This window comes from Fusarium oxysporum, chromosome 4, assembly GCF_000149955.1.
Source record: "Fusarium oxysporum f. sp. lycopersici 4287 chromosome 4, whole genome shotgun sequence".
Lineage (NCBI taxonomy): Eukaryota > Fungi > Ascomycota > Sordariomycetes > Hypocreales > Nectriaceae > Fusarium > Fusarium oxysporum.
Window position 1 is genome coordinate 4,573,012 of NC_030989.1, and position 17,648 is coordinate 4,590,659.

General features: G+C 49.0%; 8 protein-coding genes across 9 annotated transcripts; 6 read left to right on the forward strand and 2 right to left on the reverse strand.

The window, feature by feature from the left end:
• The first annotated feature begins 114 nt into the window (after positions 1–114).
• FOXG_04473 (uncharacterized protein) lies at positions 115–2,632 on the forward strand. Its single transcript, XM_018382497.1, has 2 exons — positions 115–707; positions 752–2,632. The coding sequence occupies exons 1-2, from the start codon at positions 497–499 to the stop codon at positions 1,855–1,857; spliced, it is 1,317 nt and encodes a 438-aa protein (XP_018239223.1). The 5' UTR covers positions 115–496; the 3' UTR covers positions 1,858–2,632.
• Positions 2,633–4,237: 1,605 nt separating this feature from the next.
• Positions 4,238–5,545, forward strand: FOXG_04474 (uncharacterized protein; the record flags this gene model as incomplete). The annotated part of the gene is made up of 3 exons (XM_018382498.1): positions 4,238–4,364; positions 4,412–4,698; positions 4,745–5,545. 3 exons carry the CDS (start codon positions 4,238–4,240, stop codon positions 5,543–5,545), a joined length of 1,215 nt encoding a protein of 404 aa, XP_018239224.1.
• Positions 5,546–5,791: 246 nt separating this feature from the next.
• On the forward strand, positions 5,792–6,881 carry FOXG_04475 (cyclin H; the record flags this gene model as incomplete). The annotated part of the gene is made up of 2 exons (XM_018382499.1): positions 5,792–6,613; positions 6,657–6,881. The coding sequence occupies 2 exons, from the start codon at positions 5,792–5,794 to the stop codon at positions 6,879–6,881; spliced, it is 1,047 nt and encodes a 348-aa protein (XP_018239225.1).
• A 991-nt stretch (positions 6,882–7,872) lies between these two features.
• On the forward strand, positions 7,873–9,141 carry FOXG_04476 (uncharacterized protein; the record flags this gene model as incomplete). Its single annotated transcript, XM_018382500.1, has 4 exons — positions 7,873–7,987; positions 8,032–8,378; positions 8,425–8,852; positions 8,898–9,141. The coding sequence occupies 4 exons, from the start codon at positions 7,873–7,875 to the stop codon at positions 9,139–9,141; spliced, it is 1,134 nt and encodes a 377-aa protein (XP_018239226.1).
• On the reverse strand, positions 9,114–9,955 carry FOXG_18841 (uncharacterized protein). The gene has a single exon (XM_018398977.1). The coding sequence runs from the start codon at positions 9,836–9,838 to the stop codon at positions 9,305–9,307; it is 534 nt and encodes a 177-aa protein (XP_018239227.1). The 5' UTR covers positions 9,839–9,955; the 3' UTR covers positions 9,114–9,304.
• A 2,760-nt stretch (positions 9,956–12,715) lies between these two features.
• FOXG_04477 (uncharacterized protein) lies at positions 12,716–14,369 on the forward strand. 2 transcript variants are annotated; one of them, XM_018382501.1, is made up of 5 exons: positions 12,716–12,863; positions 12,907–13,042; positions 13,088–13,607; positions 13,652–13,804; positions 13,848–14,369. In XM_018382501.1, exons 1-5 carry the CDS (start codon positions 12,768–12,770, stop codon positions 14,305–14,307), a joined length of 1,365 nt encoding a protein of 454 aa, XP_018239228.1. In that variant the 5' UTR covers positions 12,716–12,767; the 3' UTR covers positions 14,308–14,369. The 2 variants fall into 2 exon arrangements, with proteins under 2 accessions (XP_018239228.1, XP_018239229.1); XM_018382502.1 differs by having other exon boundaries at positions 12,907–13,607.
• A 564-nt stretch (positions 14,370–14,933) lies between these two features.
• On the forward strand, positions 14,934–15,564 carry FOXG_04478 (uncharacterized protein; the record flags this gene model as incomplete). Its single annotated transcript, XM_018382503.1, has 2 exons — positions 14,934–15,283; positions 15,327–15,564. The coding sequence occupies 2 exons, from the start codon at positions 14,934–14,936 to the stop codon at positions 15,562–15,564; spliced, it is 588 nt and encodes a 195-aa protein (XP_018239230.1).
• FOXG_04479 (uncharacterized protein) lies at positions 15,525–17,526 on the reverse strand. The gene is made up of 4 exons (XM_018382504.1): positions 17,321–17,526; positions 16,966–17,277; positions 16,297–16,918; positions 15,525–16,247 (listed from the first exon to the last, which is right to left on the reverse strand). Exons 1-4 carry the CDS (start codon positions 17,502–17,504, stop codon positions 15,962–15,964), a joined length of 1,404 nt encoding a protein of 467 aa, XP_018239231.1. The 5' UTR covers positions 17,505–17,526; the 3' UTR covers positions 15,525–15,961.
• Positions 17,527–17,648: the final 122 nt, after the last annotated feature.

Genomic DNA, 17,648 nt, shown 5'->3' on the forward strand with positions numbered 1-17,648 from the left:
CTCACGGCGGAGACATCGACAAGAAAGACTTTGCAATTACCTCCGGTGCAGTACAAGACCTCAGTCCCAAATGGCAGAATTACTCAGGCAGGTTGAGCTTAAACTTGGTAGACCCTCTTCATAAGTTGGTGGTTTATTTTGTGTTGCCTCATTCAGAGATTTCCGTGTGAGTGAATTCCTGAGAATGCCTATTCTTCACAGCCCAGTAACGGTCGCAAAACGGGCCAGCGTTGTCACAACCAACAAAGGATGGGCAAAAGTGTAAATAATGCAGATTTTAGGCAGACACTGTGACACATCCCAGTTAATTGTCTGGCAGGCCTCCTGGTGTTACGCAGAAGAAGTGAATGGTATGGTATTTGAGAACATATAAGGTGTCTGTCTTCATCTTCCACCAGCTCATCAGCCTCATTCATCCAATCTTCACAAGCTTCAGTCTATCAGTCATATCTGGCATACCATTCTCGTATTTATCCCATTCATAAAACTCACTTCCATGATGTACGGACGCCGTCAAGCAAGTTCGCGCGTACGGCGAGCACCCGCACCTGTGACTTCATCACCAGCACCTCCACTCGGAGAAATGATTGAGCGCATCACTCGAGACAGCCTCAAAAGCGATGGCGACCACGTGGGGATTGAGAATGTCAAATTAGTCGCATCCTACAACTGGATCAGCTCATCTTCTCCCGAGATCATCATCCCAGGTACGTGAGCCACTCCAGAAAAACAACATGCCTAATATGTACAGGTCAACCTCCAAGATGGACACCTCCCAAGGACCCAAAGCGCTTGCCTCCTGACTCTGGCGAGTACTATCGCGATGTCAACGCAGCAGCTTACCCTAAACATCCTCTTGAGCCTGCAATTGTCTCTGTAATGAAGATGAATCCCAACCCTATCCCAGTCAACATCGTTGCATGTGGAAGCACGATCGGAAACCTCTTGCGCTTTGCTCGGGGCGTTGATCTAGATCGTCCGTTTCGTATGCTCGTTGAGAAGGTCGGCGAAACTGTCCATCTCATTCGAAGAGAGAACTCGCCTCGGGAGAAGATTCAAGGTGTACGAGGATACGGGCATACATTCCCGGAGAAGTACACTACATGGGAGTCTTCGGTCAAGCGCTCGACGTCCCATCAGCGAATCCTTTCGTATCAATTCGGCGGTCTTGATCTCATGGTCCGCTTCGAAGGCGACGGGTACATTTCGTCCAGTCCTGTCGCCAAGACAGTGAAGGGGCACGCTTTTGACGAAATGGAAAGCCTCGGCATCACTGAATCGCTGTCAAACGGTACTGGCAAACTCAAAGTGTCTGATGGAGGTGAATCTATCCCTCAAAGTAGTGTCTTCGACTTGAAGACGCGATCAGTCAGGCCTCCTGAAAAAGATCATCTCGGCGAACAACTTCCACGCTTGTGGATCGCTCAAGTCACGCAATTCCTCCTCGCCTACCACAAAGATGGTCTCTTCAAAAACTCAACCATTGAGATCAAGAATGTCGAAGCCAACATCATCGAATGGCAGGATCTCAACCAACCATCGCTCAAGCGTCTCGCTGCACTCCTGCGCCTCATTATCAGCGAGGCCCACGGGTCAAGAGACGGTAAGTTGGAGATCGTATGGTCCAACAGCGGTTCTCTCGAGATTCGCAAGCAGCTGTCGGATGCAGGTGACGTCTTGTCTGATCCTGTCAGGAAGCAATGGGAGGCTTGGTTGGGGAGTGAGGACATGAATCCGGAGGACTCGGAGCGCGAGGAAGAGTTGACGGCGGCGCAATCGGATAGTGATAGTGACAGTGGCAGTGATTATGCTGCGTGTGATCAAGAGTGCGGATATTGCGGAAAGTGTATATACTGAGGAGTGGCTGGTGGGATGAGGGTCATGATGTACCTAACGAGTACATAGCAGCAAACCACCAATATTGAAGTTGAGAGACGGACCCTTCAGTAGCCATCCTTACCGAACTACCGAGTTACAGATCATCAACTGGATAAGGGACCTTCCAGATGAGACAAGGGATGCTGACAGACGTCAATCACGGTATCACCCTTGCCCAGCCCTTGAAATCGATACGTCCATACCCTACAGATCACATCACTTGTGCCACGCAAGTGTCTCAAATGGCGCACATGTACGTTTCACCAGCGCGGATCGCAATGAATGGAGATCACAGCAAAATCAGCACTGCCTCAGGGAAAATATGGATCATCCAATACTGGCGCGCGCCAAATCGGCCACGCTCAGAATTCTGGGGAAGTCTGAGCCAGAAGAGTCTACAGCTTTTTAGCGCATAAATCCCAAGGCCAAGCTTTTTCTTGGTGTCAGACGAAAAAAGCATGGGAATGAGATCGGCAAGTGGAAAGCTTTTCTATCGTCGTCGTACTCTTCAATGTAACAGACCACACAGTATCCGGTTGAAACCAATGTCTTGCGTGCTTTTTTCCCTCCTCCCGTGAAGCATTACGCAAGCTCGTTGGTGGAGAGTTGGAGGAATGGTCTGGATGTCCCCCCGTATATAGTGGAGCGGTTAAAGAATGAGGGGGGCGAGGCCCTTTTTAGGCGACACACACACAGTTCAACTATTCCCAACGAGGCTGGAGGTTGGGGTCTTCTAGAACGAGATAACGATGAATTCTAAGAACCTGGTCGATCACTTTCCTGCCCTGCGGCTCTTTTTTTTTTTTTTTGAAGCGGGGTTGAACAGGACACGCGAGGGTAACGTGAGAGTGAAAAGGTGTGAGGTTGGTGATGGGTTGGACGGGCCGACACTGCTGTTAAGATCAGCAGTGGGTGGTATTGACGGACAGAGAGAGAAGGAGAAAGAGTCAAAATGGTGGTGTCGACTGTCCCAACGACGAACCTTTTGTAGTAAGGTTAGTTTATGGAGAATGGTATGCTTAAAGAAACTTTCAGAGTTTTCGTCTCTAGTTCAAAGTCGCGGTCAACTTGGAAGTCGACATGATGCATGGCATCTTGATTGACTTTGACGGGTGTTCAATGAATTATAGCGGTCTATATACTCCGTACGCAGCATTCAATAACTTATCTATCCATCCTTGTCGCTAACCCCCAGATAAAGAAACCAACGGCGTAGGTTCCATTTCGCTATCTCGTGGTGGGGATCACCAACTTGGCTTTCCCAGCCGGAGACAGTTCCCGTTGTTAGTGTAGCGGTACCGCAGGCTATTGGCGCCGTTGTCTCAGGGGCCATTGGAGACACGGGCCACCAAGACGCCAATACGTGGTTACAGATTTGATCCGTACTCGTATCAGGATCCATCTCGCTCAGGCTCGTTCCGGGTACAGACTCTCTACATCACGTTGACTTATAGCGATTGTCCTATTTTCAGAAACTCTGACTGTACAATACGTCAGCGCGATACAGTCACCGTGTCATGTCTACACGATGCTCCAGATCGAATGGACCACAGATCAATTTTCTAGCCGTGCCATGTCCGAAGCGCCCAGCCCGTTTGACCAGTCCAGTCCAGCCAAGCCAAGAGAGTTCAGTTAAGTGTCCGTAGGTTATAATCTAAAATTGCCTCGACCAAATCTTGGGGTCGATTCGCCTCAGGATTTCATTTCTCATGCCATTCTTGGCTTTCCCATCGCCTGCCCATGGCACCACGTCTCTCCTTGTCAGACGTGATCAGGATTCCACAGACTCAATAATAACGTCACCTGTAATTGCTGTTTCAATAATTCGCTTTGTTTGCTCGGGCTCTGTTTCATAAATATGAATACAATTCCTGAGACTTTTGGTCCCCGCTGAGTTGAGTTCACTGCCTTCTGCAGGGCGATAAGATAAGCTAAACTACTGCAGCGCACTGTAGCTTGGGACTTTTCAGGGGGCTTTCCCTTAAAAGCTCGGGGCTGGGGCTCCCCAACCTCACCTCCACACCACTACAAGCACCCCTGAAGACGCTCACTCCCAACGGACTTGAGGTCGCATCACCAGAACCAGTCAAGGATTGGATTCAGTCAAGACCTTCAAGGTCGTGTCCTTTTCCATCTCACGCCCCAACTGTTCGCCACCCTAGCATCCCATCCCTCTTCTACCCCTTGTTCGTGCTCTGCAATCATTCATTACCCCGTTCTCGCTCTCAAATACTCTTTCTTTTACTTCTACAACTTGCCTCTGTCCCTCGTTATACTTTTGCACAGTAGCGACGGCGCCAGACGACCCCGCGAACAACTATCGGACTGGATCCGACATTACGATAACGAACGAGTCAATATGCATTTTACAAAGAAGATTGACCGAGCCTTCCAATGGGCCGGTGAAAGAATGGGCGCTGAAGCCCGAACGGCTCATTCTGATGAGTTCAAGAATCTAGAGACCGAAATGGCTCTCCGACAAGACGGTTTGTTCCCCGTGGACCATTAACTTTTCGACGGCTAACGACCCCAGGTATGGAGCGCATGCAACGATCTATGAGCGGCTACGTTAAATGGTTGTCCCAACGCAATGAGCTTATGGATAACAAGGAGCGCGGCACTCCCATGTCGTCTCTTGGCCGTTCAATGGCTACCCACGGCGAGGATTTTGAGCAAGAGTCCGAGTTCGGAAACTGCCTGTTGTCCTTGGGTCGCGCCAACGAGCGCATTGCTGGCATCCAAGATTCCTACGTAGACTGCGCCAATGCTACTTGGCTGGACAACCTCGAGAGGAGTCTGGCGATGATGCGAGAGTACCAGGTATGTCAATCAGTTGCCTCGACGATATGCCCACTAACAAGAGTAGAACGCCCGCAAGAAGCTTGAGAACCGCCGTCTCGCCTACGACGCCAGCACCAACAAGCTGCAAAAGGCCCGCCGTGACGATTTCCGCATCGAAGAAGAAGTTCGCATGAACAAGGCCAAATTTGAGGAGACCAGCGAGGATGTCCTTCGTCGTATGCAGGACATCAAGGAATCCGAGGTGGACAACATCACATCCCTGACCCAATTCCTCGACGCTGAGCTTGATTACCATGAGCGCTGCGCTGAAGAGTTGCGTCGTGTTCGTCAGAACTGGGCTGGAGCTGCGTCTTCGCCTACCAGTGCTCCCAAGATTGGCCGAAGCCGATCCAACACCGCTCGTTCTTGGCAAGAGCCTCGTCATCAGGCCGTCTACGAAGAGCCAGAGGCTGAACAAGAGCCCGCTCGCATTCCCCACCGTTCTCCCGGAAGCCGTCTTGCGCCTCCCCCTCCCCAACCCGCACGACCCCCGATTGGACGCGCCTCAACATTTGAAGGCCGCTCCTCATCTACAGCTACACCACTGGCCAATCTCAGAGTCCCAGGTGCTCCTCTTGCTCGCGTTGCTACTGACAGCGGTTCATACGGACGGCATGACGATGTATTCTCTGATGATGTTTCAACAAGCAGAAGCGGCAGTCCTGACTGGGAACACCGCACTGCCAGCCCTGCAACTAGCTATGGAAGTCTAAGCCGAAGCGCAAGCGGTTTGGCTCTTGGAAAGAAGCCACCGCCTCCCCCTCCCAACCGGGCCAAGAAGCCCCCGCCTCCTCCTCCTGCGAGAAGAGAGAACTTGGGATATTGATGGATTTTATGAGTCAATTGGTAAATTTGGTATCTGGCTGGCGTTTGGATTTGATTTGGACAATAGAGTCATCACGCGAATGCGTCTGTAATTGATTGAATTTGAGCTTGAATGTGAGGCTATTTTAATGGGGTGCGGTCCCTGACGATCATTTCGATAAGATATGGTCACGTGACATCCAAAACAAGTGGTAGGCAGCTCCATCATGCAGCATGTCTGTTCTGCATCATCATTCACAACAACAAAATGGCGACAGAAGACGAGCGCTACAGGCAGTCGAGCCAATATCGGCTCTGGTCGTTTACGCCGGCGAACCTTCAAGAACTGCGCGCAAAAACAAACTCCCTCGCTCGAGAACAGATCGCTCCTCGACTTGCGACAGATCCTCCGCCCGATTTTCTTACCCCCGATGAAGAGATACGCCTCGTCAAGTTCTTCACCGTCGAGCTTATTCGTGCGGCTCAATTCTGCGAGCTTCCTACTGAGATTCGAGCGACGGCCGCTATCTTTCTGCGACGATTCTACGTGACCAACTCGGTCATGACCTACCCTGCGACCGATCTCCTCAAAACATCACTCTTCTTTGGATGCAAGGCCGAAGGTTTCTTCTACAAGCTAAATGCCTTTTCGGAGAAGTTTCCAAACACAACGGGCGAACAAATTCTGGCGGGAGAGTTTCTTCTCTGTCAGGGAATCCGCTTTGCGTTTGATGTGCGACATCCGTTCAGAGCGCTCGAGGGTGCCATCCTGGAGTTGAGAAGGAGGCTACCAGACGAAGAGACGCGAATCAATAAGGCGCATGCCCGCGCGCGAGACATTCTCAAGTTCAGTCCTCTGGTGACAGACGCATATTTCCACTATGCGCCGAGTCAAATCATGATGGCGGCACTTTCCATGGTAGATCATGGACTGCTCGACACTTTGATCCCGACTCCTGGTCAAGGCGGCAATGCTAGTCAGGAATCAGCTTTTGCAAACATGCGAGACAAGATTCTAGGAGCTGTGGACAGCTGCCGCAAGATGCTTGAAGAGGAACCTCCCGAGAGAATGACAGAGTATTGGGGGACGGTACGTTTAAAGCTTGTTGCCCGAACCAGACTAACAGGAGTAGCCCGAGATTGTCAAAGCGATGAAACCACTTCGAAAGAAACTGCAGAAATGTCGTGATCCCGATCGAGCGAACCTGGTCAATCTTCAACGAGCGAGACGAGAACAAGTTATGAACAAAGAAAAGAAGTCGGCAGCCAACGAGGACGGCACAGTATTTGGGGATGATCTCCGAGAAACAAAGAGAGTGAAACTGGAAAACGCCGATCCATTTGGACCTCCTCTCTGAGTTGTCCAGTCAATTGGTGAACAATCCTTTCACCCAACGACCAAACCAATCGGCATCTGCCAACAATTTTGCCAAACTCTGCGACAGTCTGGACTCTGAACCATGTCCGGCCATTTTTCACCGATGCATGAGCTGACCAACATCCCTTTCATCCCTCGGCGTTGCATTGGCCGATTTACAGTCCAAGGGAGCTCTTCATCACCCTATGAAACAGCTGGAATGCAACGCTAGCAGTGCCGAGGCCTTGGCAGCGTCTTCAATTGAGTGAGAATCAGTCAAAACAAAAGTCGGCTGTGCTGAAAATTGAGCTGCTGCGATACCTTAATAAATATCTATGACGATATCACGATACCCGATCGGCTGTGGAGTGTGGGGATCCGGGCTGAGGAAGCTTGCAGCCTAGTCCGAATTGACTCCAAGCCCAATGAGATTTTCCGGATATTACCAGCAAAAGAATGAAGCTATTGTCTGTGTAGGTTGTCTGTTACGCGGTTCGGTGGCCTCCAACGGCTTGAACCGATACAACAAACAGGCTTTTCTCAGGTTCAATACGAGCAGGGTTAGTTACAATAGCAAATGGAATCTCTCACGTTGTCCAATTGAATGCACGTCTCTCCCATGGTGCGACTCCAAACTGCAACTCTCGAAAACACAGCTTCCCCGGCTTTCGGCACACGGCAAGCCACGACAGAGCTTCAACCCTTGAACTCGTCTCAGACCAAGAGCCTTGGCGTGGGCTGAGTAGCACTTCACCATTCTGGCCATTGATGACGCTTGAGCTCTTGGTCTATGTCATTGACTCTGTTTTGAGTCTGGTCTCGCAAGGGCTCGTGCTGGGCGAAGCTTTACCAATTGGCCAGGATGCTGCCGCGAGAGCTAACGGGGTTCTTGTCGAGCTTGTTTCTCGAGGAGTTCTTAAGCTGTGTGCTCCCCCCGTGTTTTGGGTTTGTGTTGTTTCTCCAAGATTAACTCTGTCCAGTCGATCATCAAAATGAAGCTGCAGTCTCTTGTCACCCTCGCCCTCTCGGGCTACGCTACCGCCCAGAGCCGTCCCAACCTTACTGCTGCTCTTGAGTCTGAGAACTCTACCCTCTCTGAGCTCAGCGGTATGTTATTGTATCTTGTTTGCCGGTGCAAGCTGACCATGCAGGCCTTCTCCGTGCCCAGCCCAGTCTTCTCAGAGACCTTGGCCGTCTTAGGAATGTCACCATCTTGGCCCCAAGCAACAATGCCATCAAGGACCTCCTCAATGACACCACTGTTGCCCGCATGGTCGAGAACGATCCCAGCTCCGTCGCTGCTATCCTTCAATACCACGTTCTGAACGGTACCTACTATGCCAGCAACATCAGCGACACACCCGCTTTTGTCCCTACGCTCCTCAACAATGCGACATATGCCAATGTCACTGGTGGACAGCGTGTCGAGGCTCTGGCCATGGGCGATACTGTCAGCTTCTACAGTGGTTTCCGTCAACAATCCAATGTCACCAAGGCTGTAAGTCATCCAATTGATCAATAACAACACTCACTAACACACTCAGGACCTCAACTTCACTGGTGGTGTCATTCACATCATCAACAAGGTCCTCGCTGTCCCCAAGAACCTTTCCGACACGGCCATCGCCGCCAACCTCTCCGCCGTTGCTGGCGCTCTGACCGAGTCCAAGCTCGTCACAAACCTCACCAACGAGAAGAACATCACTGTCTTTGCTCCCAGCAACAGCGCCTTTGCCAACATTGGTTCTGTCCTCTCCAACTTGAGCGAGTCCGATCTTGAGAGCATTCTCAAGTACCACGTTGTCAACAACACTCTTGGCTACAGCTCAACCCTCAAGAACGGTTCTCTTACCACTTCTGAGGGTGAGAAGCTCAACATTGTTATCCACAACGGTACTGTCTGGGTCAACGAGGCCAAGGTCATTGTTCCTGATGTCCTCATCGCCAACGGTGTTGTACATGTCATTGATGCGTAAGTCATTCCATCCGCTTTCACAAACCCAGCTAACATCTTCAGTGTCCTCAACCCCGACAAGCCTTCTGCCACCGCCAACCCTACCGCCAGCACCCAGGAGGCCGCTTTCTCCGGCGCCAGCTCCGTCAGCGACATCCCCTTCACATCGGGTGTTCCCGAGAACACAAACACAGCTGCGGCCACTGGCCTGTCGCCTTCGACCTCCACTGAAGGCGCTGCCCAGGCCACTGCTGCCATTGCGCTCGGCGCCCTTTTCGGTGGTGCTGCCCTTGTCATGAACTTCTGAGCTTGGTCGGATTAATGGTTAATGGATATGTGAATGGTATGGATTAATGGACGATAGTAATGATGGATTGAATACATGATTTGTGTCACGGCTTGTACCTTGCAGTGAAAGTTTAACTATCGATGCTTCCGAAGCCATGGCACATGGCACAAACGTGACTCGCTCAAAACTCTGTAGCTGGCCCTTCATCCCCGTAGATAGGCTCTTTCCGAAACCACTCCACGTTCTTAATAGCCTTCACCTTGTCGTCCTCACCCTTCTTCCCATAGCACATATCCCAGTCACAACCCGTCGGATAGCTCCCCACCATCTCAAACCCGCCGTCCAGATCCTCCAACAACCGATGCCCCACTCCCGCAGGCACAATCACAACATCGCCCGTTTCCACCACCGGTTCAACCCTCCCCTCATTATCTTCGCCACCAAAGCATAAACGGGCTCTGCCGTGGCTTATGCAGAGGACCTCGTGGGTGGTGCTGTGGAAGTGGGTTTGGGAGTACATTGTGTAGCGCCACTGCGGTGCTACCACGTTAACTGAGGATAGGTGCGCTTCGATCTTTGATGCGGATATGGGGGGCTTGAAGGCAGCGTGGTAGTGAAGAAGGGGTTTTTGGTGGATGCTGCAATTGGGGATTAGGTTGTGAGATGGGATGAGATGCTTAGAGACGCGGAGAGATGAGAGCGGGGTTAGAGACATTGTGAGTAGTTTTAAGTATAGTGTATTGAAGATGTGAAGAATTGAACGATTGTGATCTTATTGAGCTTTTGATGTATGAAGTAACGATTGAACCTGACGTCATTATTTCATCTTTAGGGTAGGTCAATGAAGCAATTACCATCACATCTTCACAAGCCTATCCAGCAACTCAGATATTTTCCCACTCACTCAAGCGTAATACATTCGATTATCGATAACGGAACTCCATGATAAAATGCGATACCTACCTGGAACCCAAGCATTTGCGCTTCCCCACGATCGGGACCCACGTGGCTGCCGGGGAAGGTTCCGGTATTGACACGGCCAAGTCCGCCTTGTCCGGCTGGGCCTAAGCATCCTTGACAATAAATAGAGGCAATATTATAATTACATCCTGACGAGGCTTCGCATTTGAGTTGATATCTCCATCTGAAATTATTTATGGATAGTTTACGGACCGCTTCCAAATGGAGCGATTATACCTCCAGCCTGATTTGAAGAATGACACGAAATCATTTCTCCAGTAAAGCGACGAGAATGACTGGCAGATTCTAGATGACTTGTTAATAGTTTTAAAACAGAACTAATCTCTATAGTAGCCCGAAAGCTACCATTGAACATAATGTTGAGAACTCATAGCGAAGAAGCAAGAAGGTTTAACGACTATATTCATCTCATTGCCAACGAAAATGCTCAAGCTGGAAGAAATACGATGTCACAAGATAGAAACAAAAAACTTTAGAACAACCATTACATATCTCTCCCCACGAACAGAGCCCTGATGTCCGGTGTGTGCTGGCAGTCGCCCTGAACCAAGATAAGGATCGAGGCCATCGGAGAGAGGCTGGTAAGGTCCTGGGCACCGGTCAAAAGACTGGACGAAAGCGATGGGAGTTCTCGACAAAGAAATCGAGATTAGCCTATATGTATTAAGCTTAACACACAACGAAGAACAGCGCACAGTCTACGGGATTGGATGGAATACAGTCGGTTGTCGACAGGGTGATCAGCTGGATGATAACGGACTATCCGCCCCTGGCATCAACTCACTAGATTGACTAGACGACGAATCGGGACGCAGCTGTCAAATATCCGTATGGGTTTATTAATAGTCCCTGTAAAATTCGCAAATGCCCTGGTGACTATTGCTTAATTCTTCACGATGTCAAAGTCGAGCTTGGATCCTGTTCAATGCAAGCGATATTCATTGCCTTCATGACTCGATCACTGGAACAGGTAACCTTATCGTTGCATTGAAACGACAATGTCATGTGCTGCATTGCGTCAATCTTCAATGCAACCAAAGAGACATCCAGACTCCGTAGGTTACGAGAGGATCTGCTACCCGCGGCGATATGCTTCTTACCCACCCGGACAAGTTACTTCATAAAGGAACAATCTGCGTATTTTTGAGGCCAAAGCTTTTCGGTAGATCATTGAGAGTAGCTTAAAAGGTGGAATAACAGCGAACACTTTGCGCAACATGTCAACGCCACGCGAGATGTATACCAGATCTGCTCCATTGCCACTGACAGACGCAGGGGTTTTGACCACATGGATCATCTGCAAGCAATCCAGAACACGTTGTCAAACAATCAGGGGTGAGCATTGCATCAGTCGAGGTTGCATTTCTAATGAGAGACGACGCGATAACAAGGGTATATGCAAGTAACCCATGTCGATGGAGGCCTACAAAACATTAAAGCCAACAAAACATGGGCGAAGTAACATAATTATAGTCAAATGATAAATACCAAGTGGAGAGAGCATTAATCATTGCCAAGTCAACTACCCCGTCGATGACAGAACTGTTTCTGCCAGATTCCTTAGTGACCGTTGATGTAACAGCCCTAGGATCATGACTAGCTATCAATATGTACAAGGCTAGCGGTCTGGACAGGTCTTGGCTTCTAGTTCCAATAGCTTCACCGAGGCGAGGATGGAAACGGGTCACCTCCGCAAAAGGGTACCATAGTACGAGAACCTTGTTTCTCGAGAGCGAACCCATTCTGTTCAATCGTCCGAAGCCATTAAATTACATGTGAAAATAGACCGTCAACCGGGCGCTCGGGGTAATGTTTTCTTCTTGTGATAAGCTTTTGGAAATTTCCTCGTCTTCGGTTGAATTGCCACGTTGAGCTGAAACCTGGGGTAGGATCGGACCAAGCTAACCCGAGTTTTATCAGGCTGATTTGAGTTCTGATGAAGCACGAATTCAGGAATAAAAGGGGCGTTGTTACGGAACGGTTCCGTTGCAGAATCATGCATTTGGCTGACTCGAAGTCGAGCGCCTCTAACATTTTCAATTGAGTGATATGCTGATCATTTCCATTCTCGCATTTAGAGCAAATCTTGAGATGATCTTCGTCTGCAGCCCAACCAATCCTTGGCGAGACAGGGATCGGGCCGTTGGCACATGCCAAGATGATTTGAAGTGTCAAGGATCTTTTGCTCTAGACTAACCCTTGAGACGACCTTCCAGAATTGGACCTCATCCACGACTTGAAACTCCGGTCTTTTTCTCACCACGAAAAGGAGGTTACCAAAGCCGGCGGTCCCATGCCGATTAGTGCGGTACCTGATATTTCAGCCCAAACTAAATTACCACCCAGTGACAGTCCATGTTACGAGATACTCTAAACAAACTGAGCTTGCGCCAATTAACACACTAAAATTATTAGCCCCTACAGGGACAAACCTGTAGGCGATGTGACGCTGTATCTGGAAGAATCCGGATCATCCACGTTCTAACTTTCTTCCAAATTGACGGGACGAACGCAGTGGGGTTGCGCTGATCCCTTGAGACGATGGCTGTAAGGTCAAGGTTTAAAAAGAAAACCCCTAGATCTCCCCTAAAGGAAATCTGTTAAATATCCCCTGGGGTCCGCACACGCGGGTCGTCCTCCTTGCAAAACGTTTGTCGATCAATATGAAGTGGATTGTGCCTTTTCTGGTGGCCTTTGTGCCCCTGGTAGTGGCAGCGGATGCAACGAAAGAGTTGTTGACCAATCTGCCTGCTTGTGCAGTGAGTTTATTCATCAATTGGTTGGTGTTTGCTAACATTGTAGGCCCCTTGTTATGAGGATGCCATCACGAAGTCGGAGTGCAAATCGAGCGACGTGAAATGCGTATGCTCGACCCAAGTCATCATCCAGACAGCAGAGGCATGCGCCGCCCAAGCATGTCACGTCAGAGATAGTCTGAGTACGTCCACCCTCCTCTCACGCCGCCTCTCTCTAACGTGAACAGCAACGCTCAACATGACATACACCTACTGCGAAGTCCCCGTCCGAAACAAGACCCCCATCTTCATCAACGTCACAATCGTCCTCGGCGTAATATCCGGCGTCGCAACCGCCCTTCGTCTCTGGTCCAAATTCTTCTTCACCAAAACGGAACTCGGCCTCGACGACCTCTTCATCGTGCTCACGCTCTTCATCGGCATGCCCTCCACAGCCATGAACATCCACGGAACCGCCGGACACGGAGAAGGCCGCGATATCTGGACACTAGAGTTTGATGACATAACACAGTTTGGGTTTTACTTTTGGTTACTGGAGATATTCTACTTTGCCCAGGTTTCGCTGCTCAAGACGTCATTGTTGTTCTTTTACCTGAGGATCTTTCCGGGTACGGCGCAAAAGTTGCTATGGGGGACTATCATTTTCAATAGTGTTTTTGGCGTTTTGTTTATGTTTTTGGCGGCGTTTCAGTGTACGCCTGTGAGCTATTTCTGGTTGAATTGGGATGGAGAGCATAAGGGAACATGGTACGTTGACAATTGTGATTATCGGACTTGGCTAACAGCATCAGCATGAACTCAACTGCCATCGGCTGGGCCAATGCATCTATCAGTGTTGCTGTGGATGTATGGATGCTTGCAGTTCCAATGTGGTATCTGAGGAAACTCAAACTGCATTGGAAGAAGAAGATTGGTGTCGCCGCCATGTTTATCGTCGGAACTTTGTAAGTCGTCCGTCAATTTCAATGAGCCTAGCTAACTTTTCAGTGTCACCGTCGTGAGCATCATTCGTCTCCAATTTCTCGTCGATCTCGGCTCATCTCACAACCCAACATACGACCAAACCGACATCTCCATCTGGTCAACCGTTGAAATCAACGTCGGCATCATCTGCGCATCCATGCCCGCTCTTCGCGTGATCCTCGTGCGTATGTTCCCCGCTCTTGGAGGCTCATCCTACGATTCGAGCAAGTACAACAACTATGGAGAACATTACGGACGGAAATCACATATCATGAGTCGAAGTCGTGCTCGTGTGGAGTTACCTTCTCATACGGGTGATTCTATACATACACCTGAGCATGGAGGGATTGAGCTGCAGAGGACCTTCCACGTGCAGTATAGTGAGAATGATGAGCAGAGTCTTGTTAATGGGGAGAGTAAGTTTAACAAGACGCAAGTTACGACTCAGATGAGGTCTGAAAGTCCGAGCGATAGGTCTTTGTAGAACGATAGTTGATTGATACCTTTATAGCAAAACTAATGAATACATTCTTACAAACTGTAAAAGATCATTCAGTCTGAATTCTTGAAGAGCTTAGAACCAAGCGCGTCATTGGGTCAATGCACGCGATCCATCAAACACACAAACATGTAACATCCTTGTTGGTTGAGCCAGAGTGATTGTGGAGGGAGACCTATCAGCCCAGCGCATTTCGACTACAGGAGCTATCGCAATTCGTAGGTCTATTAAAATGAAGAATGTCTAGAGTCATGCGGACACTGTCCGAGGAAGAATTCGAAGACTATTCCCCCAATTTACTCGAAATTTATTCAACGATGCCCTTGATTATCTCGTCTGCCGCTACACGCAGCCCACCTCTGTGACTAGTTTGACGCCACTTTGCATTGTCTTGAGAAGAATATCAAATTCAACCTGATTCTGAATCTAAACGAGCTATTGTTCTTCATACAGCCAATCAACATGCATGGATCCTTGCTGCTTTCTGGTCATTTTCAGCTCATGCTTGCAACCGATCGTATCTAAAAGGAACGCTTTCACTTTTGTTCCCACCAAAGACAAATCTGAAAGTAAAGCAAAGATCGAGAAAATTTCAAAAAGTCAAAGACAACATGGGCAACTCTCTTATCAAGGGAGCGGTCATCACTATTCAGCCACTATCACAAGTTTCACCGATCGACCATGGCAGCGATGTGTTTCGACAATTTGAAACTTGCAGAGAATCCGTAAATGGCCACCTGAATAAATATTTCGGGCATATCGGACATAAAAAGAGCCATGACGACCCTCCTGGACTTTGTGCCAGACCTCTTCAGTCCTGGGGATCAGAAGCAGATCAGGATGCCCAACTCACACAAACCAACGCTATAAAAGATCTTATCAAACTCGACGACATTCTTGAAAACATCAAAAGACAGGAGCGGCCTTATATCAAGGCTATATCTCCTATCATCATTGCATGGTATGTATCATGGCCCTGTCAGGTTCATTGCTTACAAATTCAGGATGGCAATTTGCTTCACCTTGCCATATGCCACCTCGCAAGGTGATCTATCTGTCTTTCTCAAGATTGGTGCTGTTTCAGGAACTCTCATGATCACATTTCAGCTGGTTCGCAAGTTTCTGCAGCTGGAAAAAACTATACCTTTGCAGCACAAAGTTCGAGGACTGGTTCGAGCGTTCAAGAATGGGACAATAAGGTATAGGGATTCGGAGGAGGTCATGATTTCGTCGTTAAATTAGCTTTATTTACATACAGGGATTCGACCGTATCATTATCATGAATATCACACTTGGCCGTCGTCTCATGTGTTTAGATCTTCAGCCCTATGCCACCTGCGACCCGAGCCAGCCCCCAGGGATATAGCGGCGCAGCTTGCTTGGCAAATGTGTATATGTTCTTGGCTTCGGATGCTTTTCAAAATTGTCAACTTCCTCTTCCGGACCAACTTGCATATGTGGCGTGTGATCGAACAATTTCCCTATCCACACAGTCAGACCTTGCGCCGTGACCCTGCATCGCGATCACGATCGATCGGATCCACCGTCGATTAGACAATAAGTTAGAAATCTGGGGACCCGGAATGCATAGTGGGAGAGTCTCAAAATGTTATTTCAAGTCTAGCAATGAAGCCTAACCTTATTCCTCAGACTCGTTATCCTTGTCAAGTACATGATTTGCCGGGCGCTCAGGCACAAGGAAAACGGCGAAAGATGTTGAAGGGAGAGAGATGCAGAACATGACAAAGGCAACAATGAGGTTTGTGAGAGATGGAACCTTGGCAGCACCAACACCAAATGCCAAACATGATCCAAGAGATTCGAAAGATCGGACCAAGCCAACAGCGAGAGTCAGGGTCTCAACGTCCTCGAAGAAAGTTCCGATGATCCAGTACACAAACATGTAGTGCGATTCGTTCATGAATCTAATGTGTTAGCACTTGTTTTCGCATATATAGGTAGATGTGAACTTACCGAAGAAGAACTTGGACAGCGAATCCACGACCGAAGCCAGGGAGATCCCAATCGAGAGTAACAGCAGGGTTGGCGCTACGATACTCCAGCTCCATAGCAAACTGCCAACCAAACAGAGCAGTCATGGTAACAGCCAAGAACACCCATGTGATTCTGGCAAGCTGAGGTCGGCTAAAGTACTTGAGGTCGAAGAACCAACCCCAGAAGATATTGGCACCAGTAGCAGCAATACCTGAAGTCAACGACGCCAAAGCACGAGCTCGGACGGAAAAGTAGTTGACAAGATAAATGCCGAGGTACGTACTGTTCCAGTTGAAACCGACGAGAATAGGAATCAAGAGGAAGAATTGCTTGCGCTTGATGAGAGCGCCCCATCGTCTGCATTGTTCCTTGATACTCTTGTTGGTTTGGGTGTGAGGCAGCTTGGAGCCATCAGGTCGGATGACCTTGTTGGGAGGTGAGACTAGAAGAGCGAGAGGAAGACCGAGGCATTGGAGAGCGATGAGGACCAGATAAGTGGTGTATCCAACACGACCTCTCTTTCCGGACTCAACGTTGAGTGAGAGCTGAATGGAAGAGCCAATGAGTTGACCAAGCTCACGAAGACCGAGCCAAATTCCAGCTACATAGGTTAGCATGGTAACTTCACGATCAGATCATGCCACTTACTGAACTTTCCACGATCCTTGACATCACCATATCCCAAAGCAATGGCACCCTCCGAAGCCCAAAGAGCAGAAGCACCAATACCGCAAGTGGCACCGCCAAGGAGTACAAACCACTCAACACCATATCTGTTATTGGTGTAAAGCGCTGCAGAATAAGGTGCATATCCAAGGGTACCGATAACAAGAACCCATTTCAGCCCAATCTTATTGGCCAGGATACTGAAAATGGAACATCCGAAAACCATGATGCCAAAAGTGAGTGAGTTGGCGCCATTGACAAGGTATGGTTCCTGCTGACCACCAGCGCCGGTATCTACAATTGTCAGCGATGTAAAGTGAACAGACGGTAAACATACTGTTGAGGGCATTCCAAATTCCTGGTTGAGTAAAAGAGATCAAACCAACGATTATGACATTGAATAAAGGACTGCGATACCATCGTGTAAATCGAGATACAGGCTTAGACTGTTCAACGCTCTGTTCAGTGACATCCTTGACATCTTTATCGCTGCCCGATTCGATCACAGCGTTGGACGACATTTTGACGGCTACGCAAACATCCAAACCAAAAACTCAATTCAAAAATAATTCCAACCCTCACCTCTTATAAACCCCTCTCATATCACCATTCTCTCAAAAGATTTTCATCAATGGAGTATCAAATGTGGATTGATACAAGGTTAG

Coding starts and splice junctions, on each gene's coding strand:
- FOXG_04473 (XM_018382497.1), top strand. CDS start 497: ATGATGTACGGACGCCGTCAAGCAAGTTCGCGCGTACGGCGAGCACCC. Junction 708..751: donor TCCCGAGATCATCATCCCAG/GTACGTGAGCCA, acceptor TAATATGTACAG/GTCAACCTCCAAGATGGACA.
- FOXG_18841 (XM_018398977.1), bottom strand. CDS start 9,838: ATGTCTCTAACCCCGCTCTCATCTCTCCGCGTCTCTAAGCATCTCATC.
- FOXG_04477 (XM_018382501.1), top strand. CDS start 12,768: ATGAAGTGGATTGTGCCTTTTCTGGTGGCCTTTGTGCCCCTGGTAGTG. Junction 12,864..12,906: donor CCAATCTGCCTGCTTGTGCA/GTGAGTTTATTC, acceptor CTAACATTGTAG/GCCCCTTGTTATGAGGATGC. Junction 13,608..13,651: donor GGAGAGCATAAGGGAACATG/GTACGTTGACAA, acceptor TAACAGCATCAG/CATGAACTCAACTGCCATCG.
- FOXG_04479 (XM_018382504.1), bottom strand. CDS start 17,504: ATGTCGTCCAACGCTGTGATCGAATCGGGCAGCGATAAAGATGTCAAG. Junction 17,278..17,320: donor AATTTGGAATGCCCTCAACA/GTATGTTTACCG, acceptor TGACAATTGTAG/ATACCGGCGCTGGTGGTCAG. Junction 16,248..16,296: donor GCTGTCCAAGTTCTTCTTCG/GTAAGTTCACAT, acceptor CTAACACATTAG/ATTCATGAACGAATCGCACT.